The sequence below is a fragment of the Hypomesus nipponensis genome, chromosome 16 (assembly GCF_054491055.1).
Source record: "Hypomesus nipponensis isolate SF chromosome 16, ASM5449105v1, whole genome shotgun sequence".
In the NCBI taxonomy this organism is placed as follows: domain Eukaryota; kingdom Metazoa; phylum Chordata; class Actinopteri; order Osmeriformes; family Osmeridae; genus Hypomesus; species Hypomesus nipponensis.
In genome coordinates, this window is record NC_140376.1 from 389,747 (window position 1) to 417,500 (window position 27,754).

At 51.6% G+C, this 27,754-nt stretch overlaps 1 protein-coding gene across 1 annotated transcript in view; it reads left to right on the forward strand.

Moving 5' to 3' along the window:
- Positions 1-27,754, forward strand: part of kif1aa (kinesin family member 1Aa) — a 46,190-nt gene that overhangs the window by 3,258 nt on the left and 15,178 nt on the right. The window contains 28 exon segments of the mRNA XM_084676321.1: positions 8,807-8,880; positions 9,287-9,466; positions 9,600-9,668; positions 9,762-9,940; positions 11,055-11,166; positions 11,289-11,366; positions 11,459-11,524; positions 11,614-11,631; positions 11,754-11,832; positions 12,017-12,095; positions 12,482-12,624; positions 14,793-14,926; positions 15,278-15,357; positions 15,837-15,912; positions 19,094-19,173; positions 19,363-19,469; positions 19,613-19,693; positions 20,173-20,353; positions 20,717-20,789; positions 21,138-21,228; positions 21,571-21,719; positions 22,108-22,144; positions 22,147-22,285; positions 22,555-22,692; positions 26,506-26,624; positions 27,177-27,262; positions 27,355-27,481; positions 27,717-27,754. The exon segment at positions 27,717-27,754 is cut by the window's right edge and continues 119 nt beyond it. Coding sequence (XP_084532447.1) covers positions 8,807-8,880; positions 9,287-9,466; positions 9,600-9,668; positions 9,762-9,940; positions 11,055-11,166; positions 11,289-11,366; positions 11,459-11,524; positions 11,614-11,631; positions 11,754-11,832; positions 12,017-12,095; positions 12,482-12,624; positions 14,793-14,926; positions 15,278-15,357; positions 15,837-15,912; positions 19,094-19,173; positions 19,363-19,469; positions 19,613-19,693; positions 20,173-20,353; positions 20,717-20,789; positions 21,138-21,228; positions 21,571-21,719; positions 22,108-22,144; positions 22,147-22,285; positions 22,555-22,692; positions 26,506-26,624; positions 27,177-27,262; positions 27,355-27,481; positions 27,717-27,754 — 2,813 coding nt within the window.

Below are 27,754 nucleotides of genomic sequence, written 5' to 3' on the forward strand. Positions count from 1 at the left end.
ACACTAGACCACAGCACTGTCTATCCCACCTCCACACAGAGATTGCTAGGCTGTTCCTCTGATGCGTGTTTGGCTGTGTTTTCATATGCTTCTCAGAGCAGCTTGTGTCAGCAGAGTGAGTCGGCAGCCATTTTGTCCTGTTGTTAGTGTATGGCTCTGCATGCAGCCAGTGGACTGGACTGGAACTGGAGCACATCTGACCTGACTTCCATCGGGGTCATTCAGTCACTTTCTCTGGATTTTTGGGTAACTCCAAAGGGCTAGGGCTAGGGCTAGGGCTAGGGTTAGGGTTAGGGCTAGGGCTAGGGCTAGGGCTAGGGCTAGGGCTAGGGTTAGGGTTAGGGTTAGGGATAGGGCTAGGGCTAGGGCTAGGGCTAGGGCTAGGGTTAGGGCTAGGGCTAGGGCTAGGGCTAGGGCTAGGGCTAGGGCTAGGGCTAGGGCTAGGGTTAGGGTTAGGGCTAGGGCTAGGGCTAGGGTTAGGGCTAGGGCTAGGGTTAGGGTTAGGGTTAGGGTTAGGGTTAGGGATAGGGATAGGTTTAGGAGTTTTTTGTGTTGTGTAAAATCATCCTGGATGGACAGTATTGGTCTATCTAGATACTTCCTCCAAATTGATTTGAAAGGTTTGAAAGTCTCCACACTTTATATCATGGATGCGTTAACCAGAACCAGAATCAGAATGGGATTTATTTGCCATGAAAGTTTGCACAGACAAGGAATTTGCTTTGGCAAGAAGGAAGAATTTAAATATGTGGACTATCTATACTAAGGATACATAAACTAATAGTACTATTAGTGGAATTAGAATTTAATATAAAATAAAATATAATAAAATAAAATATAAGTTGCCGTAATTTACAATATAAAAATACAATTATTACAAAGAATACAAATGTACAAGATACAATTAACCTGCACTGCTTGATAAGTGTGTGTTTCTGTATGTACAGTAAGTGTGTGTTTCTGTATGTACAGTAAGTGTGTGTTTCTGTATGTACAGTAAGTGTGTGTGTGTGAACAACATGCTGTGTTTGTCTCTGTTGTGTGGATGCCTTTGCTCCTTGGAATGTCAGTCTGTGTGGCGAGGAGACTGGAGGCAGATAGGATATCTAGCCTGCTTTGCAAGGTAAAGCCATTGGTCAATAATGAATGAGTCTTCCTAAAATATTTACAGTTTGGCCTAATTTAGCCTTCTCTCTCCCCCCTGAGCTTATGGTTGACTGGAGACAAAAAGAGTTGCCTTTTTAGAAAAAAACTTTTTGACATCTAGATTCAGTTTTATATGCTGCAGCTGTATCAGTCCACACACACACACACACACACACACACACACACCCACACACACACAGGAGGAGCACAGGTCTGTTAGTGCTTCTGATAGGATGTTCAGACTCCTTCAAGCCCGTAGACAACCGTGAGCATCCCTCAGCCCCAAGCTGTCTGCTGGCTGTCTGCTGGCTGTGTGCTGGCTGTGTGCTGGCTGTGTGCTGGCTGTGTGCTGGCTGTGTGCTGGCTGTGTGCTGGCTGTCTGCAGGCTGTCTGCTGGCTGTCTGCTGGCTGTCTGCAGGCTGTGTGCTGGCTGTGTGCTGGCTGTGTGCTGGCTGTGTGCTGGCTGTGTGCTGGCTGTGTGCTGGCTGTCTGCAGGCTGTGTGCTGGCTGTGTGCTGGCTGTGTGCTGGCTGTGTGCTGGCTGTCTGCAGGCTGTGTGCTGGCTGTGTGCTGGCTGTGTGCTGGCTGTCTGCAGGCTGTGTGCTGGCTGTGTGCTGGCTGTGTGCTGGCTGTGTGCTGGCTGTCTGCAGGCTGTGTGCTGGCTGTGTGCTGGCTGTGTGCTGGCTGTCTGCAGGCTGTGTGCTGGCTGTGTGCTGGCTGTGTGCAGGCTGTGTTCTGGCTGTGTGCAGGCTGTGTGCAGGCTGTGTGCTGGCTGTGTGCAGGCTGTGTGCTGGCTGTGTGCAGGCTGTGTGCAGGCTGTGTTCTGGCTGTGTGCAGGCTGTGTGCAGGCTGTGTGCTGGCTGTGTGCAGGCTGTGTGCTGGCTGTGTTCGGCTGTGTGCAGGCTGTGTGCAGGCTGTGTGCTGGCTGTCTGCAGGCTGTGTGCTGGCTGTGTGCAGGGTGTGTGCTGGCTGTGTGCAGGCTGTGTGCTGACTATGTGTCTGCAGCACTCTACCTTCAGAATGCCCTTGAAAGGCTTCCTGACTGAAGTGATGTAACTCTGGGAGCATAGCTTAGTGTGTAACCTGCATGAAGACAGATCAGAGAGTCATGCTGAGTTGGAAAGTTGGACTTCACAGAGCACAGTACCTCACTTGCAACATCATGATAAGAAAATGATGTTTGATGATGTTTATCTTCCCTGCAGCCTTGGAGGGTGTTTAATATTCCGACTCTGCTCCGGTCCCAAAGCTCTGTAGACCTCTCTGTAGACCTCTCTGTAGACCTCTCTGTAGACCTCTCTGTAGACCTCTCTGTAGACCTCTCTGTAGACCTCTCTGTAGACCTCTCTGTAGACCTCTCTGTAGACCTCTCTGTAGAACCTGACATACCTGAAACACCTGAGCACTGGGACAGCAGTTGTAATGTTAGTTTAGAGCTATATGAGGCAGTGTTGAGGCAGTGCCATGCGGAGGCAGTGTTGAGGCAGTGTTGAGGCAGTGCCATGCGGAGGCAGCGTTGAGGCAGTGTTGAGGCAGTGCCATGCGGAGGCAGCGTTGAGGCAGTGTTGAGGCAGTGCCATGCGGAGGCAGTGTTGAGGCAGTGTTGAGGCAGTGCCATGCGGAGGCAGTGTTGAGGCAGTGTTGAGGCGGTGTTGAAGCAGTGCCATGCGGAGGCAGTGTTGAGGCAGTGTTGAGGCAGTGCCATGCGGAGGCAGTGTTGAGGCAGTGTTGAGGCAGTGCCATGCGGAGGCAGTGTTGAGGCAGTGTTGAGGCGGTGTTGAGGCAGTGCCATGCGGAGGCAGTGTTGAGGCAGTGTTGAGGCGGTGTTGAGGCAGTGCCATGCGGAGGCAGTGTTGAGGCAGTGTTGAGGCAGTGCCATGCGGAGGCAGTGTTGAGGCAGTGTTGAGGCAGTGCCATGCGGAGGCAGTGTTGAGGCAGTGTTGAGGCGGTGTTGAGGCAGTGCCATGCGGAGGCAGTGTTGAGGCAGTGTTGAGGCGGTGTTGAGGCAGTGCCATGCGGAGGCAGTGTTGAGGCAGTGTTGAGGCAGTGCCATGTGGAGGCAGTGTTGAGGCAGTGTTGAGGCAGTGCCATGCGGAGGCAGTGTTGAGGCAGTGTTGAGGCGGTGTTGAGGCAGTGCCATGTGGAGGCAGTGTTGAGGCAGTGTTGAGGCAGTGCCATGCGGAGGCAGTGTTGAGGCAGTGTTGAGGCAGTGCCATGCGGAGGCAGTGTTGAGGCAGTGTTGAGGCAGTGTTGAGGCAGTGTTGAGGCAGTGCCATACGGAGGCAGTGTCAGATTGGTAGTTGTGTTGCAGCACAGATGGTGAGTTCAGCTGAGGTGAGTTTAGTTCTGAGGGCTGTGAGATAATACATTTCAAACACAACATTACCTGGGAGAACATTAGGTTTGTGGCCCAGGGCCTTGTAAGCACCCCCTGACAGCACTGGTCTCACACCGACCCAACCAGCTCCTTTATCATCCCACGCGTGCCGGGGCTAGATTGAGTTTCCCTCTAAAGCAGTGAATCATCTGGGCTGCAGCAGGCTGGCAGATGAAGTCGTCCAGGACCAGACAGCAGAGAAATGCCTGCAGCCTGGGCTGTTCACACAGAGACTGTGTCTCTGAGGCTGCAGCCCTGCAGCTCAGAAGCCCTGCAGCCCTGCAGAAAAGCTTCCTCGTAGTCACTGCTCTGGCCCGGGAAGGTGGGGCTCTGGGGGGGGGGGGGGTGATGTCATGAATACACCGAGGTAGCAGTGTCTGAATGGGCCTGGGGCCCAGAGGGGTTTAAATAGAGCCTTGTTTGTGGGTGTCTGTGACAGAGAGGAAGTAAGGAGGGGGGTGAGATGGTGGGTGTGGGGTGCTTTTGTGTGCCTCCCCCCCCCCCCCCTCCCCTCTTCATTCTCCTCTGCCATCCAGCCTGTGAGCAGCCTGGTTCCCACAGCAGGAGAATGGAGTGGAGAGTGACAGGCTGGCTGGAGGGCAGAGGGCTGAGGGCTGGTGGGGCTGAGGGCTGAGGGGGGAGGGGCTGAGGGCTGGGGGCTGAGGGGCTGAGGGCTGTGGGGCTGAGGGGGGAGAACCTGAAGGAGAGATGGGGGAAAATAGATGTTTTGTCTGCTGATTATCCTCTCAGTGAGCAGGGGTGATAGGCTGCATACATCTCCATGCATCTCCTTTAGGTCTGACAGCTTCATGGCCTGCTGCTGTAATTAGCTGTCAGGAAAGGGGTACTCCTCTTTGTGTGATTGGCCAGTGAGTCATGCAGGTGCTGAAGGAGTGGTCACGGTTCAGCTGGTACTGAGCCTGCAGACAGGGCAGGGCAGCAGGAAGGGGAGGGGCAGTCCTCTCCAGAGACCGTCTGACTCCTCAGCATCACTGGTCACCAACGTGGTGTCCATGACGTGGCATAAGACATACTGAAAGAGATTGGTGTGTGTCTATGTGTGTGAGAATGTGTGAGTGTGTGTGTGAGAGAAGGTGCGACAGTCTGACGTACACACACACAGCACCTGCTGTCAGTTCTAAAAGGAGGTTTTATTAGAAGCTGTCTAATTAAGTTGGCCCTGTCATACACAGACCTGGCGCCATCTAGAAACTCAACAGCTCACAATTACCCAGACAGCCCCTGGAAGACAGGGACATGGTGACCTTTTGACCTTTTGTCAACACACACACACGACTTGTGCGTATCATTGATCGAGCCAAATGTGATTAAAACCTGCTTTGCTGGAACACTGGAACAATAAGTATGGTTCTCCTCGCTCCTCATCTCCTCCTCTCCTCTTCTCCTCATCTCCTCTCATCTGTCCTCCTCTCTTCCTCTCCTCCATCACATCAGTTGCTGATTGCATGGCTGTGTCTAACAGGCCCTCATGTGTGTGTGGGGTCTGGAACATGAATCCCTGCTCTCTCAAAGAGGACAGAGCAGGGAGACAGACTGTGTTTCTAGGTGACGGTGGGGCGGCTTCTGGATCTCTGAGGGCTGTGAGGGGATTATCCTGTGGTCCTTGTGGGTTTGCTTGTGACTGGAGCTGCAGTGTGTTGTTTACCCAGGGAGAATTCAGGGCCAGGTTCTAAGTGGGGCTAGCTAGGAGCAGGGCCAGGTTCTAAGGGGGGCTAGCTAGGAGCAGGGCCAGGTTCTAAGTGGGGCTAGCTAGGAGCAGGGCCAGGTTCTAAGGGGGGCTAGCTAGGAGCAGGGCCAGGTTCTAAGGGGGGCTAGCTAGGAGCAGGGCCAGGTTCTAAGGGGGGCTAGCTAGGAGCAGGGCCAGGTTCTAAGGGGGGCTAGCTAGGAGCAGGGCCAGGTTCTAAGGGGGGCTAGCTAGGAGCAGGGCCAGGTTCTAAGGGGGGCTAGCTAGGAGCAGGGCCAGGTTCTAAGGGGGGCTAGCTAGGAGCAGGGCCAGGTTCTAAGGGGGGCTAGCTAGGAGCAGGGCCAGGTTCTAAGGGGGGCTAGCTAGGAGCAGGGCCAGGTTCTAAGGGGGGCTAGCTAGGAGCAGGGCTAGGTTCGAAGTGGGGCTAGCTAGGGGCTGATGAAATATTCACACCCTGTCACAGGTACTCCCTCAGATCAGCTGTTGTGCTCCACCCGGCTCAGCCGCCCATCCCATCCCAGTTTCCACCCCAAGGGCAACACGAAACCTTCAGGGTGCCTAGCAACGGACGCCTCTTCAGTTGTAGTCATACCCATTCCACACACACATCTCTTGCTCTCTCTCTCACACACACCCTTACTACACACCCTTACTACACACACTTACTCCCCTCACACACCTTAATTAGTTCCTCTCTGTCCACTCTGCAGGGTTATAATGTGCAGTTCTGCCCTCAGGGCCTCTTCCATGGAGGGAGGGAGGGACATAGAAAGACAGAAAGAGAGAGTAATATACATATACTGTACAGCAGTAATGTACAGCAGAAGGTCGAGGATCATAAAGAGTTCTCCGGTGTTTTGGTGGTTCTGAGATGAACTCTGCTGCTGCCTGTCTGTGGGTCATCTGCTGCCTGTCTGTGGGTCATCTGCTGCCTGTCTGTGGGTCATCTGCTGCCTGTCTGTGGGTCATCTGCTGCCTGTCTGTGGGTCATCTGCTGCCTGTCTGTGGGTCATCTGCTGCCTGTCTGTGGGTCATCTCCTCCTGCTTGTCTGTGGGTCATCTGCTGCCTGTCTGTGGGTCATTTCCTCTTGCCTGTCTGTGGGTCATCTGCTGCCTGTCTGTGGGTCATCTCCTGCCTGTCTGTGGGTCATCTCCTCCTGCCTGTCTGTGGGTCATCTCCTCCTGTCTGGAACTAGAACCCAACACAGGAAATGCTGCTCATTGGTTACTGGCCCTCAGGGAAAACAGATCGCCCTCTCCTTGTGCATAGATCTAATTTCACCAGATCGATCCATTTGAGATTACCCCCCTCCTCCTCCTTCCCCTCTCATGTCTCCTTCTCCCTTTTTAAGTGCTGTCATGACATGAAATGTCGGAATCACAAACATGGGCTAGTAGAGGAAGCTACAAGCCTGTTGAAGGATCGGAGTGCTTCATTATTTTTGTGGTTCTGTATGTTTAAGGTTGGTCTCCTCCTCTCCCCTCCTCTCTCTTCTCCTCCTCTCCTCCTCTCTCCTTCTCTCTCCTCCTCCTCTTCTCTCCTCCTCTCTCCTCCTCTCTTCTCTCCTCCTTTCTGCTCCTCTCTCCTCCTCCTCTTCTCTCCTCTTCTCTCCTCCTCTCTCCTCCTCTCTCCTCCTCTCTCCTCCTCCTCTTCTCTCCTCCTCACTCCTCCTTTCTGCTCCTCCTCCTCCCCTCTCCTCCTCCTCTTCTCTCCTTCTCTCCTCCTCTTCTCTCCTTCTCTCCTCCTCTCTCCTCCTCTCTCCTCTCTCCTCTCTTCTCTCCTTTCTCCTCCTCTCTCCTCCTCTTCTCTCCTCCTCTCTCCTCTCTCCTCTCTTCTCTCCTCCTCTCTCCTCCTCTCTCCTCTCTCCTCTCTTCTCTCCTCCTCTCTCCTCTCTTCTCTTCTCTCCTCCTCTCTCCTCTTCTCTCCTCCTCTCTCCTCTGTCCTTCTCTTCTCTCCTCCTCTCTCCTCCTCTTCTCTCCTCCTCTCCTCTCTTCTCCTCGTCTCTACCCTGGTGTATGTGGGGCGTGGTGTTGCCACCCTCTCAGAGTGGGACGGTAGGTGACTCACATACAGTACAACCTGACGTCACTCAGAGTGACCCAGAGTGAGAAGAGGAAGTGATGACTGCCAAAGAGAGAGAGAGAGACGGGGAAGGAGAGGGAGTCAAGAGAGCGAGAAGGGTGGGGGAAGACGGAGAGAGAGCAGGGGAAGGGAAAGAGAAATGGATAGAGAAAGAAAGAGGGAAGGCATGGAGGGAGGGAGGGAAAGAAGAAGAGGGAGGGAGGGAGGGAGGGAGGGAAAGAAAAGAGGGAGGGAGGGAGGGAGGGGAGGGAAAGAAAAGAGGGAGGGAGGGAGGGAGGGAGGGAGGGAGGGAGGGAGGGAGGGAGGGAGGGAGGGAGGGAGGGAGGGAGGGAGGGAGGGAGGGAAAGAAAGAAGGAGAGGGATTGAGAGAGGGAGAGTTAGATGAAGAGAGTAATATAATTGAGTCACTAGATGTTTCTGAACAGATCCATTAAGGAGATTAGATTTTTAGAGCTGCCATGGTGACGCATCGTAGCTGACGTCGTAGCCTGATCAGTCACTGCAGCTCTGATCTGGATGATGTCAAGTCTGATGATGTCAGACCTGATGAGTGTGTAGGTCTGATGATGTCAGACCTGATGAGTGTGTAGGTCTGATGATGTCAGACCTGATGAGTGTGTAGGTCTGATGATGTCAGACCTGATGAGTGTGTAGGTCTGATGATGTCAGACCTGATGAGTGTGTAGGTCTGATGATGTCAGACCTGATGATGTCAGACCTGATGAGGCCTGCTGGACTCTCAGAACGTTCAGAAGCTCGCTGATTGTAATGTTGGAGTGTCTCTTGACAGGAAATCGTGTTTGAGATCTTTTGGACTGAGAGGAGTTAAACAGACCTTGCTCATGTGTTGCTTTGGTGTTGAGAGATAGAAGAGATTCTCCTAGTGATACATTTTTCTGATACATTTTTCCTGGAAGTCTTTTGTGCGTCTGGCTGATTAGTCTGCTCCCTGCCAGCTCCACTTCCCCTCCTGCCCTGCTCCTGCCCTCATGGCTCCTGCCCTCATGGCTCCTGCCCTCAGGGCTCCTGCCCTGCTCCTGCCCTCAGGGCTCCTGCCCTGCTCCTGCCCTCATGGCTCCTGCCCTCAGGGCTCCTGCCCTGCTCCTGCCCTCAGGGCTCCTGCTGCTACCTAGCTATCCAATAACATCAAGCCTAACTTTATTAGTCAAGGCCTTTTTGAAAAGAAATGTCAAAATGCTGTTGCCCACAGTTCTCAAATCTGCTTCACAGATCCAAGCTCAACCCTCCTCCAATCTGTCTTGTTGGTCTGCCTGCCTGTCTGTCTGTCTGTCTGCTTGTCTGTCTGTCTGCCTGCCTGCCTGCCTGTCTATCCATCTACTTACCTGTCTACCTGTCTGAGGGCAGGCAGGTGTGACTGGCCAGGCCAGCCTGTCTGTGTGTCTCCAGACCCAGGGTCAGTGACCCAGGCCAGGTTGGGTTTCACCCAGAGTATCCCTCCCCTCCCCCTGACCCCTGTCCTGTCTCCTGTCTTTCAGCCATCATCAACCCCAAGCAACCCAAAGAGAACAAGAGCTTCAACTTTGATTACTCCTACTGGTCACACACCACGGTGAGCACACCTGGAGCCCGCTCCCCTCCGGCCTCCGTACCTCTTTAAAGACCCTAACATGGAGAACAGTCTGACTCGTGTCTCAAATTACTATCTAAGTAGTGACCCTGCCTCCCTGCCCCCCTGCCCCCTTCCTCCCTGCCCCCCTGCCCCCCTGCCTCCCTGCCCCCCTTCCTCCCTGCCCCCCTGCCTCCCTGCCCCACTGCCTCCCGTCCCCCATGCCCCCCTTCCTCCCTGCCCCCCTGCCCCCCTGCCTCCCTGCCCCCCTTCCTCCCTGCCCCCCTGCCTCCCTGCCCCACTGCCTCCCTGCCCCCCTGCCTCCCTGCCCCACTGCCTCCCGTCCCCCATGCCCCCCTGCCCCCCTGCCCCCCTTCCTCCCTGCTCCCATGCCCCCCTGCCTCCCCAGCCGGAGGACCTGAACTACGCGTCCCAGCTGCAGGTGTACCGGGACATCGGGGTGGAGATGCTGCAGCACGCCTTCGAGGGCTACAACGTCTGCATCTTCGCCTACGGCCAGACGGGGGCAGGCAAGAGCTACACCATGATGGGACGCCAGGAGAAGGACCAGGAAGGCATCATCCCCCTGGTACGCACACACACACACACCATCCCCCTGGTACACTATCTCTCTCAGACCACATTAACCTGGTACTGTACCCAGATTAGACATCCTCTTAGTTCAGAGAACGTAACTGGTTCTTTCTCCCCTCTCTGATCAGTTGTGTGAAGATTTGTTCACCAAGATCAACGGGAGCAACACTGACAACAACTTGTCTTACTCTGTAGAGGTGAGCATCCTGTCTGCCTGCCTGTCTGTCTGTCTGTCTGTCTGTCTGTCGACCTGTCTGTCTGGACTCTCCTTAACCACATGTCGCCCCCAGGTGAGCTACATGGAGATCTACTGTGAGCGTGTGCGTGACCTCCTGAACCCCAAGAACAAGGGTAACCTGCGGGTGCGAGAGCACCCCCTGCTGGGGCCCTACGTGGAGGACCTGTCCAAGCTGGCTGTCACCTCCTACAACGACATCCAGGACCTCATGGACTCTGGCAACAAGGCCCGGTAGGCCCTCACCCCCTGGGTGCTTCACCCCCCTGTCCCCCTCTCACCCCCCCCCCGTCCCCCTCTCACCCCCCTGTCCCCCTCTCACCCCCCCCCCCTGTCCCCCTCTCACCCCCCCGTCCCCCTCTCACCCCCCCCCCCGTCCCCCTCTCACCCCCCTGTCCCCCTCTCACCCCCCCCCCCTTTCCCCCTCTCACCCCCCCCATCCCCCTCTCACCCCCCCTTTCCCCCTCTCACCCCCTTGTCCCCCTCAACACACACACACACACAACAATAGCAGTCATACAATACAACTATTTTGATTTGTCAAATGTTGAGTTTAATCTCCAGAGTAGGTCCTGCTTTCCCAGAAGGCCTTCTAGGATACCGTGCATGCCTGGCCATGAATCAACAGACTGGATGAATAGAACATTTATTGTGTTCTCATCAGGGGAATTCACTACATGAGAAAATTGGTAATGAAGTACCAGAATAGACGGGGTTGAGACCGAGCCACTTGTACACCACCAACCTCGCAGGTGCAGGGTGAAACGAGGACACTGTAGGAAGGTCACGATTCTGCTGTTCTGGGGGGAAAAGATGAAAACAAACACTTTTATTTGAACCTGTGTTCTTTTGAAATGCAATAGCGTGGTCACACTGGTGTCAGTGTCTTTGTCCTGTCTGCTAAAGGGCAATATTGACAAATTGAGGCTGTTTCCTGCTCTGCTCATGCCCCTTCCTCTGAGCTGTTTATTCTTACTGGATGTTAATTCCTCCTCCTGTTTGCTCCCTGCTGCTCACCCCCACATCCTGTCTCATTCCCCCCTAACTGACGTGCTGTTACACAGCCCAGCTAACAGTGGCTGATGAACCACACCACATTAGAATAACGTGCAGTTATGTGTCTGATGAATGGTGTTTTCCCAGCTTGAGGGGGAGGACAGTTTTAATTGGCCCTTCTGTTCTTTTCTTTGTGTCATTAATCCAAGCCTTTTGGGGGAGAATTTGTTGTTGCTAAGTGGATTATAAATGAGTCTTCCCGTGTATTCTGGAAATGAACTATGTGTACTCTGTGCAGGAGTGTGGATGAGGGTTGGGATGATGTTAAGGATGATGTCTCTGCTCTGTACAGAACGGTGGCAGCCACCAACATGAACGAGACCAGCAGCCGATCTCATGCTGTCTTCAACATCATCTTCACCCAGAAGCGCCACGACGCAGACACAGACAACACCTCCGAAAAGGTAGGGGGCGCCATCGCAACCTGAGTCAGCCCGACCCTCACCCTCACCCAGGCTGTAGACTCTGTGAGCGAAACAGAAAAATGTGTCTGTACCATCCATCTTTATTGACATTTCTGTCACAGGTCAGCAAAATCAGCCTGGTGGATCTGGCTGGGAGTGAAAGGGCCGATTCCACCGGAGCTAAAGGGACCAGGCTGAAGGTGAGACTGCTGCTCTGTATGCTCACTCTGTTTCTACCTTTTACTTCAAAGCGTGTCCTGTTCTGATGTCAGTCCATTTCCTGTTCTGACAGGAAGGAGCCAACATCAATAAATCTCTGACCACGCTGGGGAAGGTCATCTCTGCCCTGGCTGAAGTGGTACAGATACACATATTTATTACCCAAGTATTCATTTCCTAGGTTTGTTCTATGAAGTATCAGATGAATATTTTCTGTTTTGTTTTCAGGATTCGGGACCAAACAAGGTACGGTGTTGTCATGGGAACATGAGACGGGCCTGAGTGCTCTCTCGTGTGCTGACCCAGTCACACAGGTGTTCTGACTTCCTGTTCTGACTTCCTGTTTGATTTCTTTACTTCTCAAGCAGAACAAGAAGAAGAAGAAGGTGGAGAGTCACATCCCGTACAGAGACTCTGTCCTGACCTGGCTACTGAGAGAGAACCTAGGTGTGAACACTCATCCTCCACCATTTATCCCTGCATCCAGCCTGTGTGTGGGTGCTGCCTGTGCTCCCTGTGCTCCCTGTGCCCCCTGTGCTGCCTGTGTTGACTGTGCTGCCTGTGCTCCCTGTGCTCCCTGTGCCCCCTGTGCTGCCTGTGTTGACTGTGTTGACTGCTCTCTTCTCTCCAGGAGGGAACTCTCGCACCGCCATGGTGGCGGCTCTCAGTCCTGCTGACATCAACTATGATGAGACCCTGAGCACACTCAGGTGAAAACAATACTGATGGAACCTCTCCCACTCTGCCTCTCTCTCTGCCTCTCTCTCTGCCTCTCTCTCTCTCTCCCTCTCTCTCTCTCTCCCCCCTCTTAGTTTTCCCCTCAGACCTGTGTCTGAATGCTGAGGATGACTGAATGCTGAATGAAGGACGACATCATGTAGGCCTCAGTGTTGCGTAACACCAGGAGAAGCTGTGGGCTCTTCAGATCTTCAAGGGCACAGCTGCTCTGTCAGAACACTGCCCTGTGTTCCTTAAGGCTGCAGATCTTTCTGTGTGTGTGTGTGTGTGTGTTGGTACGTATGTGTGTGTATTCCTGTGTGTGTGTGTGTGTGTGTGTAGTTATCCCTCTCACCTCCTCCTCCCTGCCTCCCTCCAGGTATGCAGACAGAGCCAAGCAGATCCGCTGCAACGCCGTGATCAACGAGGACCCCAGCAACCGGCTGGTGCGCGAGCTGAAGGAGGAGGTGGGCCGACTGAGGGACCTGCTCTGCGCCCAGGGCCTGGGGGACATCATTGAGAGTAAGTCCTGCCCACGCCAACCATAACACCGTCATCACACACAGGCTGGAGGGTTCAACCTTCAGCTTCCCTCCACCTGCTCAGCTGGATACAGGACAACCCTGGTGAACACAAACAGCTCTCACTGTCTCACAACCCTGGTGAACACAAACAGCTCTCACTGTCTCACAACCCTGGTGAACACAAACAGCTCTCACTGTCTCACCACCCTGGTGAACACATTGCCACACTCCTTTTCTTCCTTGGTGTTGAAAGTGTGACCCTGTCTCTCCTCCTGTCTGTCCTCCTGTCTCTCTTCCTCTCTTTCCTCCTCTCCCTCTTCTTCTCTCAGCATACAGAGGGCCCATCGCTGAAATAGCTGGTTTGAAATGTGTGTTTCTATTTCTCCCCAGTGCTACCCCTGCAGCTAACACCCGCTAACACAAGCGAACATGGCTAACACAGGCTAATTCAGCTAACACAGGCTAACTCACTAGCTCCATCATCCTCAGCACCAGGGTACTTTAGCAGTCATGATAGATTATCACAGCAAAGGATAACAAGTATTTCAGTCATTAGTTGACGGTAGATGTCAGCTTGGTTGATCAAAATATATCTGCACTCTAATATATTTGTAACTTTTAACATCGTTCTAGTTTGTAGGTGGCTTGTGGGTAGTTGTTAACCCAGGTACACAGGTAACATGCCCTGGTGCTGCGGAGAGTCTCTGAGCTCAAAGCTTTGGCTCTGAGGCAATCATGTGATCATACAAGGCAGTACGGAGGATATCATGTGATCATACGAGGCAGTACGTGATTGAGATGTCTCGTGTCATTGGCAGACAGAGCGTTCCAGAGCGTTCCAGAGCGTTCCAGAGCTCATTACCCCACGCCTCTGATGGTGAAGGGGGCTGTTAGCTCTGATGAGCTCATCAACACCACCTGCTCTCAGATGGATGTCTGGAGTGACAGGCCTGAATGTCTTCAGCAGCTGGCTCTAACACTCCCACATTATCTGCTCTGCCCCCTGCTGCCTTTCAGGAGAACTGCACCCCTCTTCTTCCTCCAGTCATGCAGATAGAGGCTCCAACATCATATAACGTTATTGAACCAGATGACAGCAAGCTTTGTTATTGCCTTGACGTTGGTAATAGTCTCTGCCGGTGACATCGAGCTTCCATAACAATGTCTCGTTGTGATATCGGTCTCCGGTTTATTGCTTTGCGTTGCCATAGCAGCACCTGTAGAACTCTTTGTCGTGAGGAAGGTTATTGAAAGCTCAATATTCACACTGCGACACCATTTACAAAATAATATTTAAAAGGGTCAGGCCAGGACATAAAATCCCCAGCGAGTTTCAGTGAAAATCACTGTGAGATTGTGACAGTAACTACAGCCAGAACTCCTCCCTGTGTTGGCCCAGATCCTACAATGGTAGCTTCCAAACAGAGACCCACTGCTCTGCAGCTAAATGGATGTGGCTTCTACAGTAATGGATCTGGTAGTGCTGGTTTTACAGTAGCTGTCTGGCTGCTTAATGAACATCCAGCAGCTTTCATCTGGAAGCTGATGTGTACAGTGCCATCTGAAGCACTGGTCTGTACCATCCACCCTGTCCTCTGCCTTACACACAGTCATCCATGCTAGAGGCATGATAGGAAGGACATGTCCATGCTGGATGGTTCAGGGATGGTTTATTATCTCCAGGACCATGAATGGGCATGATGAGGGAACTTGTGTGGTGTTTAGGGTTACAGCATGTTTCTGACAGGGCAGAGACTCCACACATGATGGAGTTTGGAGCGCCCTACTGATGACGCTTGCTTGATGCTTGACGGCAGCAGCTGCTCTGTCTCCTCGCAACTGATTGGCTGTTTCTGTTTCCTCGCGGCTGATTGACTGTTTCTGCTCCTGCTCCTTCGTCACTGTTCCGCGCCCTCGCACGCTGTCAAACTTGAAGTTACAATTTTGTATTTCAGATTTGTTTACAAGCTACATGTCTTCTTTCTTTCTTCTCTCCTTCTCTTCTCTTTTCCTCCTTTTCTGTTTGGTTCACTTATCCCCCCCCCCAACATCTCCCATCCACTTCCTTATACCCCTGGCCCTGCCCCTCCCTGACAGACCAGTCCGATTACAAGAACAATAATGATAAAGACCAAGCTGTCAATCAAAGGGGTGATCTCTCCACAGTGACCAATGCCATGACAGGGATGAGTCCGTCCCCATCGCTGTCAGCCCTCTCCAGCCGAGCTGGCTCCATCGCCAGCCTCCACGACCGCATCATGTTCAGCCCAGGCAGTGAGGAGGCCATCGAGAGGCTGAAGGTGAGGACAGGACGCCATGACACACACACACACAGACACACACACACACACACACACAGACAGACAGACACACACAGACACACACACACACATTCATCCGCCCTTTCCTGAATCCACACATCTTTAGTTAGTGACATAGTTCACACATATCTTCAGCAACAAGCTGTGCGTCCTCTTCCTCTTTCACACAGTGAGACTGTGTTTCCTCTGTCAGGGTAGAACCCAACACACAGCACTGCTTGTGCCGTTTCCTTCATGTCAGTGATCCTGACGTCTCTGAGCACTGCTGTCACAGCACCCTGCTCCCGTCAGGCTCACTGACACAGTTATCTCTGTGGTTCCTCACGCCAGGAAACTGAAAAAATCATTGCTGAGCTCAACGAAACCTGGGAGGAGAAACTGAGGCGGACGGAGGCTGTCCGCATGGAGAGGTGAGCCGCGTCTGGGCCAGAGGAACCCAGAGAACACTGCTGACTCACTCAGCACTGAACTGGGCTAACCAGCGACTGAACTGGGCTAACCAGCGACTGAACTGGGCTAACCAGCGACTGGGGTTCATGCTGTTTCAGCAGATTGTTTTCCAATTGAATTTGTATTGTATTTGTATTTACTTTTTTACAAGCAGGACTGGAAAGGTCAAAGGGTGTAAACGTGTGTTCAGTCGGATATGTAGTGGAGAGTCTGTAGTAAAGCGACATTGACGTCTGAGATATGTGTGTGTCTGTGTGTGTGTGTCTGTGTGTGTGTGTGTCTGTGTGTGTTCGTGTCTGTGTGTCTGTGTGTGTTTGTGTGTGTGTGTCTGTGTGTGTGTGTGTGTGTCTGTGTGCGTGTCTGTGTGTGTCTGTGTGTGTGTCTGTGTGTGTGTCTGTGTGTGTGTCTGTGTGTGTGTCTGTGTGTGTGTGTGTCTCAGGGAAGCTCTGCTTGCGGAGATGGGCGTGGCCATGCGCGAGGACGGAGGAACAGTTGGCGTGTTCTCTCCCAAGAAGGTAAATCTAGCCAGTCCCACAGGAACAGCTAAAAGTGTGTCATTACCTGGTATTCAGGTGCATTTGATTTGCATCTCAGCTGGTAGTCAGAAGGCTGATAAATTGGTTTTGTTACCCGTGGTGTAGCAAATCAAATGTACCCAAAAGGTATAACAGTAATGGAGATTAGCAGGTTCAACAGACCCACTTCCAATCACAGACATTTACATTTACATTTATGCATTTAGCAGAAGCTTTTATCCAAAGCAACTTCCAAGAGAGAGCTTTACAAAAGTGCATACCCTTACAAAAAAGAAGTATACTTCGAGTTTATATTGTAAGTATACTTAGTATAAAAAGTATACTATTATCATGTTACTTAAAGTATACTAGCAGTGTACTTATTTATATACTATTTTTGTACTAAGTAAACTGAATTGGACCATTTTAGGTCATTAAAGTACACTTATAGTGTATTTCAGGGTTTACTTTTGAATACTGTAAAGTAGCCTGTGTAGTGCACTTTAAGTTCATCAAGTATACTTACTAAAGAGCTTCAAAGTATACTTTGCAATACTTTCGGGTGCACCTTCAATTAAGTACCTCAACCAGTAAAATTAATAAATTAAATTTTACTATGACTTACTAAGAAATTTAAATGTTTAGGGGCCCCTCAGACGCCTCAGATTTTGCGTCACATGGCGAGAACGGGGGCCCTCACAAAGTCACACTGCAGATTCTGAAAGAAGCCATTTACTGCATAGGCATCAATGTTCAACGAATCCAGCTCTTCTGATGAAACGTAACAGTCATTTAACTCATGGTTACAATGGTAAACCAGCACAACAATGACAATTACCACGCAACAAAACTCTACATTCTTAGCAGACACATTTTAAAAATGTGACGGCAAACTTATCAGCAAATGTTAACACTATTTACTGCCTTGTATCATGGGAATTGACTAGCCAATGAGCCACACTATCTTCATTATTTCATGTTGTTATTTCGTTCTTCAGTCAGTTTGACAGTATAACCTTCAAATTCTCAAGTAGTTTTTTTAGTTTTGTTTCCATTAATACTCCAATTGATAATTATTAGTATAAGAGTATAGGGCTTCAGAATGTTTTGGCAGTAATTAAGGTTACACCTTCAATAGCAAAACAATATTCAATGTGCAATACATAATAGATTTTCATAGACATGAATAATTAGAATGAGATGGATCTAAAAAATGTGACCTGTAATGTACTTTAAAAAGATTTTGACTGCTTTTTCTGTATAATAATAGAAAACATACATCCTACTCCAGAAGAAATGTATACCATTTTCTGTTTCTAAGCATACTTCTTAAAAGTATATCAAAAGTGAACTAAAAGTGTACTATCCATATTTTAGTATACTTATAGTATACTTTAATATACTTCTTTTTTGTAAGGGTAGGTCACTGATCATAACAATGAAGTAGTCCCAAACATTGCAAGCAGCCAAAATGTGAAGCGTACATTGTGAAAAACTAAACAAGTGCCAAAGGGACGACCCATAAGACATGAATCCCTGCTAGATAAATCGTCATCAGGACATCAGACAGCATCTTCAGTTTGCTATAATCCTTAACGTGACGTGTTTGTGTTGGTCTGACTGTAAGCATTCCCTGAGGAAGCCGGAAGCTGTGTTTATAGACACTGTGGGCCTGTTCTCCCCTAACGAGGTCTGTGCCACAGCTGTCTGAAGCAACTCCACTGTGTGACCTGTATTCCCTTTCCTACTCCCACATTATTATCAATAATGTATTTTTGATATATTTTTTTATAAATGTTGTTTCTTAAGATTATGTTGGAGTTAATATTCCAGCATGCAGAACATTTAGGCTACACAGTTCTTCTACTGAAATAGAAATGTCAGCTCTTTCAAAATGGATCTTCCTTGATAGCTACATGTCTATTCATGATTCCCCACCGGTGGGCCGCGCCCCACTAGTGGTCTGCTAGGGTACTACAGGTGAGCCGCCAAACCAATGAAAACTAAAGTATGAACAAATATAAAAATATTGATATATACTGTTGGTAAACGATATAAAAATTAGTACAAATGAACATTTTACATTTTGCCTTTAATTCACCATGACCGAAACGCCAATAGTTAAGTACGCCAAAAAATTGTTAGCTAGCTAGAACGGATGTGTTGGGTGGCCGCAAAAATATTTGAGCTACGCAAGTGTGCCGCAAATTGGAAAAGGTGGGGAATGGCTGATCTATGTATTGTTAAATCATTATTATTGACAGCAAACACAGACCAGGCTGTGGTCCGGGCAAGACAGACTGCAGGCATGAAGCACACAGCTGTTTTCTGTTCCTCTGTTTGCTGGAGGGCAGTAGAGAGCTGTTTCCTGTTCCTCTGTTTGCTGGAGGGCAGTAGAGAGCTGTTTCCTGTTCCTCTGTTTGCTGGAGGGCAGTAAAGAGCTGTTTCCTGTTCCTCTGTTTGCTGGAGGGCAGTAAAGAGCTGTTTCCTGTTCCTCTGTTTGCTGGAGGACAGTAGAGAGCTGTTTCCTGTTCCTCTGTTTGCTGGAGGACAGTAGAGAGCTGTTTCCTGTTCCTCTGTTTGCTGGAGGACAGTAGAGAGCTGTTTCCTGTTCCTCTGTTTGCTGGAGGGCAGTAGAGAGCTGTTTCCTGTTCCTCTGTTTGCTGGAGGGCAGTAGAGAGCTGTTTCCTGTTCCTCTGTTTGCTGGAGGACAGTAGAGAGCTGTTTCCTGTTCCTCTGTTTGCTGGAGGGCAGTAGAGAGCTGTTTCCTGTTCCTCTGTTTGCTGGAGGGCAGTAGAGAGCTGTTTCCTGTTCCACTGTTTGCTGGAGGGCAGTAGAGAGCTGTTTCCTGGTCCTCTGTTTGCTGGAGGGCAGTAGAGAGCTGTTTCCTGTTCCTCTGTTTGCTGGAGGGCAGTAGAGAGCTGTTTCCTGTTCCTCTGTTTGCTGGAGGACATTAGAGAGCTGGATGATGAGGAGAGACATTACAGCCTCAGTAAACACACAGGACAATTACAAGACACCTGGTTAGGGTTAGGGTTAGGGTTAGGGATTCTCTATATCTTCAGGGTCTATTTCTGACTTCCACTGAGTGAATCTCTGCGTGGCTCTATTGGTTTGATCTATGCATGGGCTGTGTCTGTCATACAGAACATGATGTAACATCGTTCTCTGTGTGTTCCAGACTCCACACCTGGTGAACCTGAATGAAGATCCACTGATGTCTGAATGCCTCCTCTACTACATCAAAGATGGGATTACCAGGTAGAGGAGAGAGGATCGGATCGTTATTTATTTACTGTCCCAGTTATTAGTTTGAAGAACTTTTAAATTTGTAATTTATTAATGATTAGAAGAACTTATATTCAGGCCTTCTGTCTTCTGCTTCCTCCTCCATCCCCCTCCCTCCTCCTCCCTCCTCTCCCTCCTCCCTCCCTCCTGCACGTCTTGCAGGGTGGGCCGTGTGGATGCCAACAGTCGACAGGATATTGTACTCAGTGGCCATTTTATCAAGGATGAGCACTGCACCTTCACCAGTACCACTGGCCCCATGGGGGAAGGTGAGCTACATGCTTTGGTATAGTATAACATAGCATAACATAGCATAGCACATTATAGCACATTATGCCTATACATCGTAGTATAAGCGTTACCAGGATGTTGCTATGGAGACTGTAGCTCCCAGCATGGTGTCCCTCCCCAGCGGTGGTGCTGCAGCCGTGTGACGGGGCCGAGACCTACGTCAACGGGAAGAGAGTCTCGGAGCCCACCATCCTGAAATCTGGTGAGTCTCCCTCCCTCTCCCCCTCTCCCATTCTCCCCCTTCTCTCCCTCTCCCCCTCTCCCCCTCTCCCTCTCTCCCTCTCCCCTTCCCTCCCTCCCTCCCTCCCTCCCTCCCTCCCTCCCTCCCTCCCTCCCTCCCTCCCTCCCTCCCTCCCTCCCTCCCTCCCTCCCTCCCTCTTCCCCTCCCCCTCCCTCCCTCCCTCCCTCCCTCCCTCTCTCTCTCTCTCTCTCTCTCTCTCTCTCTCTCTCTCTCTCTCTCTCTCCTCCCTCCCTCTCTCTCTCTCTTTCTCCCTCTCCCTCTCCCTCTCCCTCTCCCTCTCCCTCTCCCTCTCCCTCTCCCTCTCCCTCCCTCCCTCTCCCCCTCCCTCCCTCCCTCCCTCCCTCCCCTTCTCCCCCCCCCCCTCTCCCTCCCTCCCTCTCTCCCTCCCTCTAACCCTAACCCTCTGCTACCTAACCTCTGATCCTTCCCTCCTTCTCCAGGGAACCGCATCATCCTGGGGAAGAGCCACGTGTTCCGCTTCAACCACCCAGAGCAGGCGCGGCAGGAGCGGGAGAAGACCCCCTGCGCAGAGACCCCCGCGGAGGCCGTGGACTGGGCCTTCGCCCAGAGAGAGCTGCTGGACAAGCAGGGCATCGACATGAAACAGGAGATGGACCAGAGGTATGGAAGGAGGAGGAAGAGGAGGGGGGGGGGCGGAGGAGGAGGGGGGGGAGAGAGGAGACCAGATGGAGGTGCATGTAAAGAGGAGAGGATATGTGTAGAGAGAGAGGAGAGAGGAAAGGAAAATATAGGAGATTCCATGGTTCCATCTATGGTTCCATCTGTGGTTCCATGGTTCCATCTGTTGTTCTATCTGTGGTTCCATCTGTGGTTCCATGGTTCTATCTGTGATTCCATATGTGGTTACACGGTCCTATCTGTGGTTCCATATGTGGTTCTCTCTGTGGTTCCATCTATGGTTCCATGGTTCTATCTGTGGTTCTCTCTGTGGTTCCATGGTTCCATCTGTGGTTGTGTCGGCAGGCTGCAGGAGCTGGAGGATCAGTACCGCAGGGAGAGAGAGGAGGCCACCAACCTGCTGGAGCAGCAGAGGCTGGTGAGACTGACCCCTAACCCTAGCCCTGACCCCTAGCCCTGACCCCTAACCCTAGCCCTGACCCCTAATCCTAGACCTGACCCCTAGCCCTGACCCCTAACCCTGACCCCTAGCCCTGACCCTTAGCCCTGACCCTAACCCTAGCCCTTACCCCTAACCCTAGCCCTGACCCCTAACCCTGACCCCTATCCCTGACCCCTAGCCCTGACCCCTAACCCTAGCCTTGACCCTAACCCTGATTAGGAACTGTATCATACCTGGTACCTGACCAGGTTCACATCCTACAACAATAGTACTGTAGGATTAGGGTTAGGCCAGATCATGACTTTGTGATCCGTAATCCCACAGGATTATGAGAGCAAGCTGGAAGCTCTTCAGAAGCAGGTGGACCGCTGTAACCCTGACGCTGCGGAGGAAGAGGAGGAGCCTGAGGAGGAAGGTGAGTCCTGACGGCTCAGCTAACAGTCAACACACCAGGACCTCCTTCTGCTTGGTCCCCACAACATCTGGTCCATAGATGATGTCAACAGTCACTACTGTTCTCTGTGCCATTCACACAGTCTGTCATTCCAACAGTATCAGTTATAAAGTCCATGGGCAATGTGCAAAAAGGTTTATTGGACTGCACAGTCATTCCACCAGGAAACACACCGGTATCTACGTGGGTAGATAGTAGTAGTACTAGAGCGAACATCCCTAAACACCTTGATTGTGCATCAGTAGAGTTGTTTTGAGACTTCTCACAAACCAAAACACTTCTCTGACCTGTGTTGCCCCCCAGTGCCGTGGTCTGAGAGGGAGAGGGAGATGGCCCTGTGGGGCTTCCGTAAGTGGCGCTGCTACCAGTTCACCTCCCTGAGAGACCTGCTATGGGGAAACGCCATCTTCCTGAAGGAGGCCAATGCCATCAGTGTGGAGCTCAAGAAGAAGGTTCCAGAATATCACCACTACTTTAATCTCCTGGATAAACAAAAATCAATCTGTCTATTGATGTAAACTATCGATGTAAAATATCTGCATCTTACAATATCCCTTGCATCTTACAATATCTCTCTCTCTCTCTCTCTCTCTCTCTCTCTCTCTCTCTCTCTCTCTCTCTCTCTCTCTCTCTCTCTCTCTCTCTCTCTCTCTCACTCTCTCTCTCTCTGTCTCTCTCTGTCTCTCTCTCTCTCTCTCTCTCTCTCTCTCTGTCTCTCTCTGTCTCTCTCTGTCTCTCTCACTCTCTTTCTCTCTCTCTCTCTCTCTCACTCTCTCTCTCACTCTCTCTCTCTCTCTGTCTCTCTGTCTCTCTCTCTGTCTCTCTCTGTCTCTCTCTCAGGTCCAGTTCCAGTTTGTGCTGCTGACGGACACCCTGTACTCCCCCTGCCCCCCGACCTGCTTCCCTCGGAGGCGTCTAAGGACAGGGAGCACAGCCCCTTCCCTCGCACTGTGGTGGCTGTGGAGGTACAGGACCAAAAGAATGGAGCCACACACTACTGGACCCTGGGGAAGCTGAGGTATGTCCTACTGCACCTGGAGAAGGTCAGGGTGATTTGACTGCACCTGGAGAAGGTCAGGGTGGTTTTACTGCACCTGGAGAAGGTCAGGGTGGTTTTACTGCACCTGGAGAAGGTCAGGGTGGTTCTAGAACCACAGACAGACAGGAAGTTCTGCTGTAGGAAATCCCATACTTTTACCCATTACCTTGTACTTTTAGTAGTGGGACATGTGTTAGTTTGGACATCCTAGTATTTTTGGCACATGTTTGTGTTGCTGCCCCCTACAGGCAGAGGCTGGATCTGATGAGGGACATGTACGACCGGGCTGCAGACATGCCCAGCTCCACCATCGAGGACTGTGAGAACGTGATGACTGGAGGAGACCCCTTCTATGACCGCTTCCCCTGGTTCCGGCTGGTTGGCAGGTAAACAGACCACAGAGGCACAGCATGGTCCTGATTAGGGTGAACACAACCGCATGGTTCTGGTTCTGGTGAACACAATTGCATAGTTCTGGTTAGGGTGAACACAACCGCATGGTTCTGGTTAGGGTGAACACAACCGCATGGTTCTGGTTCTGGTGAACACAATTGCATAGTTCTGGTTAGGGTGAACACAACCGCATGGTTCTGGTTAGGGTGAACACAACCGCATGGTTCTGGTTAGGGTGAACACAACCGCATGGTCCAGGTCAGGGCAAAGTGAAAAGGCATGCTCATGGTCGGTCAGACAAACTGTCTGGATCAAAAAGTTTCAACATCAGGGAGAGTCCACCACGATTCTCCTGTAGGATCTTGATGCATGGTTTTGATACCAGTACACAAGCATTCTGGGTAATGTAGTGACTGAATACTGTTTAGCGTCTGTTGTTGAAGGGTTTAGGGTGGAGGCAGAATGACTGTACAGTTTCAGATTAATGTGATTTTTTATTGTGGTTCCTTGATAATGTTCTGATCAGAACTGAGGGTTGCAGGATCAACCCAACCAGAGCTAAACACATCTGCTGTCTAGCAGGAAGGGGTGGGCATACTTTAACCCTACCAAGCCCCCCCCCCCACACCATCTATCACTGCCTGTTACCATGGGAAACCCTGTAGGGGTATGAAGTATGCCTATGCAGACTCCCCCCTGCATACCTGTCATCCTGTAGTTACGCAGATGTGTGGGGAAGGAGAGTCATCTAAACCCAACGCACCCTCTCTGACTAGACCCCTGCCCCAGCATGTTGACGTGGGGGCGGGGCTAGACCCCTGCCCCAGCATGTTGACCTGGGGGGCGGGGCTTGAGCCCTGCCCCGGCATGTTGACCTGGGGGGCGGGGCTAGACCCCTGGGGGGCGGGCCTTTGCGGTGTGTGTCTCTCTCTGCTGTACTAACCTGGTTCCCATGTCTCTGGTTGCCCCAGCAACCCCATTTTCAACACGTGCATGAGCGAGCGCATGAGCGACCCCACCCCCTCCCCCACCCTCTCCACCTCCGAAATGACCGAGCTTGCTGACTCACGGCGAGGGGGAGAGGAGGAGGAGGAGCTGGCAGAGTTGGAGGACCTGGACGATGATATCTTTGTGGACGACTCGTGCTCGGAGCTGGGGGGAGAGGAGGAGGAGGAGGAGGAGGAGGAGAGAGGGGTCTGCCAAGGCGCCAGTGAAGGCCAGGACCCTTTTTACGACCGCTCCCCCATATTCAGTGTAGTGGGAAGGTTGGTGAGGCTTCACAAGTGGGCTGGGCAGGAAACGAGCTCTTTCACTCTGAGACCCAGGATCTGCCTCTCTGAACACACACACACGCTGACAATCACACTCTCATACAGGACACACACTCTCTGTGAACATGCAGCTGACAACTGGGATGTGTGTGTGTGTGCTTGCAAGAACTGGGAGTTTCCTGGATGGTTTTGTCACCATGGTGTCCAGGGTTGGGAGGCTGTGCAGGCAGGGGTCCTCACCTCAGGCTCCACGTGACAACACGTGACAGGGGGCATGATGACGGCCTGCTGGATCTAGATCTAAAACCAGCATCCCCAGTCTCTCTTTCAGCTGCCTGTCATCTGTCCAGAGCCCCTCCCTGCCTCTCACCTGGCCTGGTGACCCAGTCTGCTCTCATCCACACCGCTCCAGGCTTTTAATGAGCACGCTTTTCCCTGAAGCTTTAAGAAATAAACCCCCATAAAACCTTGTAATCATTAACACCTCATGAGATCCCCTCCCCACACACAGCTGTCCGACTGAAATGTTTAGGGTTCGATATCTGACATTGACCTGTGACCAAACATTAAAGGAAGACCTGTTTCACATTTAGTCGCTTGTTCCGCTTGTCTCTTATCATTTTGATGCCGTATCTCACAAAACAAGACAGGTCAGTAACACTATTTTGAGAGGCCTAACATAGAGAACCTGTAGAACTATCATTAACTCCTCTCCCTCCACTGACCCTAACACTATCTTTACCACCAGAGGACAGTTTACACCTTGCTGATGGTAATAGTTGTTAAACATCTCCAGGCGATCATTAGGGTCCCTCTGAATAAAGTGATTGACTATTCTTGTGAGCACATACCTTGAACTACACAGTCACCTGATGGGCTGGGCTGAAATCCAGACCAGAGATAAAGTCCCTTCCTGGACAGTGACCAGACAGCTGTTTCCCCACCCCCTGCTCACATGACCTCGTCAGCCAGCCTGTGATCAATCAACTCATTCCAGCTGTTTCAATCCTAATCCAAGCAACGTTGTGCCTCAACACCTGCTTGAGGTGTTTGTTTTGTACATCTAAATGCTACATAGAAGCTCCCATTCAAGGACACCATCTGCTGAAGTACGGGCTGTCTCACATGTATCTCCGATACTTGGTTTATTTGAACCTCCTGGTGGCGTTATTTCTCTGCCACGACATCAGTGTTCTCTGAAGGAGAGAAGCACCGCAAGGTGATTCAGACGACTTGTTATCTCAAGATGAAAGAGCTGGTTTCTACTAGGCATGCCAGAGCACAAGTCATTTTTGTTGTTTATTTTTTATCCTTTTTTTTAAATCAAATTTTACTTGGATTTTCTGATTAAATGAGTGCTGTCTTATCCACAAAACATCACTCTGATCAGCAGAGGGCTTTATGGGCTCATATGGTTTCTGTCTTCATCTTGTGTGTGCTTTTTAGTTTTTGGTGTAAGATACTTGAAGCTTTTGGTTGTGTTAACAAGCTCAGCCCTGTACCATGTAATTATTTATCTTTGATTTGCTTTTGATTCCTTTGAGTCAAGAAGCTGAAAACACATGTTGTTCACCTTTTTGTCTTGAGCATGTCTTCTTTGCACCTCACCAGTCTTGTTGTCCGCCTCCCTCTCCTACCACCCCCTGACCCTTACATGTCTAATGAGGCTTCTGGGAAATATAGTTTCAGACTGCAACAGAGAACAGTGGTTTAGTATGAAGTCAGCATGTAGGTGTTAGCTAAACAAAAACGTCACCGTACTGTCAGTCCTTGTTAACATGTTGTCCCCCCCTGTACAGAATCAGCCATTAATTAATCTAATCTACTCCTGTTGAGATTCAAAACCTGACAAATTTCTACATGTATACTGAATTATTCCTCACCCCATTACAGCCTCCTTCTAGAACTCTCCTGTCCTGTTTCAGACGCTAGCTACAGACGCTAGCTACAGACGCTAGCTACAGACGCTAGCTACAGACGCTAGCTACAGACGCTAGCTACAGACGCTAGCTACAGACGCTAGCTACAGACGCTAGCTACAGACGCTAGCTACAGACGCTAGCTACAGACGCTAGCTACATCCCAGCTTGTTTCAATAGAAGATCTGCAATCCCATAAACTACAGGACACACACACAGAAGAGAGAGTTTCTCCACCAACACCAGCTCCGTAGCCTCACCAGCCTCACCAACACTCTTCCTGTAGTAAACAGCCTGTATGCGTCCCAGTAAATCATCCTCATCAGGACCTATCCCCCCAGAGGTCAGAGGTCAGGGCAGCTGGTGTGAGAACAGGTCCAGCTTCTCTTTGGTTGCTTTGCAGCTTGATGTTGTGTTTGTCCTGTGCTGGGTTACAACCTCACTGTACAATGTTCCTAGCTTTGATTCTCTCTCTTAATATTTCTTCCTTTCTCCCTCTCTTTCCCACTGTCTCTCTTTCTCTCTCTCCCTCCCACCCACCAAACCTCCCCCCTCTCCATTCCTTCCCACTCCTCTCCTCCTCACTCCTTCTCCCTCCCCTCCCCCCTCCCTCCAGATCCTTTGTGTACCTCAGTAACCTGCTGTACCCCGTGCCCCTGGTGCACCGCGTGGCTGTTGTCAGTGAGAAGGGGGAGGTGAAGGGCTTCCTCAGGGTGGCAGTCCAGGCCATCTCAGGTAAGACCTGGACCTGCAGACGCCAGGGGAGGGGGATGAAGGGTGGTGGAAGGCAGGTGAGGGTGGTAGAAGACAGGTGAGGGTGGTAGAAAGCAGGTGGGGGTGGTAGAAGGCAGGTGAGGGTGGTAGAAGGCAGGTGGGGGGTGGTAGGAGGCAGGTGGTAGGAGGCAGGTGGGGGGTGGTAGAAGGCAGGTGAGGGTGGTAGAAGGCAGGTGGGGGGTGGTAGAAGGCAGGTGGGGGTGGTAGGAGGCAGGTGGGGGGTGGTAGAAGGCAGGTGAGGGTGGTAGAAGGCAGGTGAGGGTGGTAGAAGGCAGGTGGGGGGTGGTAGAAGGCAGGTGAGGGTGGTAGAAGGCAGGTGGGGGTGGTAGGAGGCAGATGGGGGGTGGTAGAAGGCAGGTGGGGGGTGGTAGAAGGCAGGTGAGGGTGGTAGAAGGCAGGTGGGGGTGGTAGGAGGCAGGTGGTAGGAGGCAGGTGGGGGTGGTGTGCCTGGAGGACAGGCTTTGTGTGACTGCTAGAAGAAGTGAAGTGAAGGTGCTCTGTGTTTCCCTCCAGCGGACGAGGAAGCTCCTGATTACGGCTCCGGCGTCCGGCAGTCCGGCACGGCCAAGATCTCCTTCGAGGACCAGCAGTTCCAGCAGGTAGGTGCCCCGCCCGCCCCGCCGGCCGGACAGGACGAGCGTGTAGCGAGTGACCTCTCACCACTGACTGGGGGGCTTGTGCTGGGGTGCAGTTCCAGGAGTCGAGCCCCGTGGCTGTGTGTCGGGCCGCCCCGCCCCAGGACGAGCTGAGGATTGTGGAGGGGGAGGGCCAGAGCGCAGAGACCGGCCCCACAGCGGATGAAGTCAACAACAACACGTGTACGTTACGAGCTGGGCAGGGAAGGTAGCGGAGACTGAGACTGATATGATTTCATCTTGGTCTAATGGTTGAAAACAGCATGTAGACTCTGTGCGGAAGTGGGAGATCAGGGTCCCACTCTGCTTGTGGTGAGTTTCTCTGGGTGGTAGAAACAAGAGGCTACTTGTGGTGAGATAGTAAAGATCTCTGACCCCTGACCACTGACCGTGACCCCTGTGCTCCCCTGCTCCACAGCCAGTGCTGGGGAGAGCGAGGGCCCGCTGAAGGCTGAC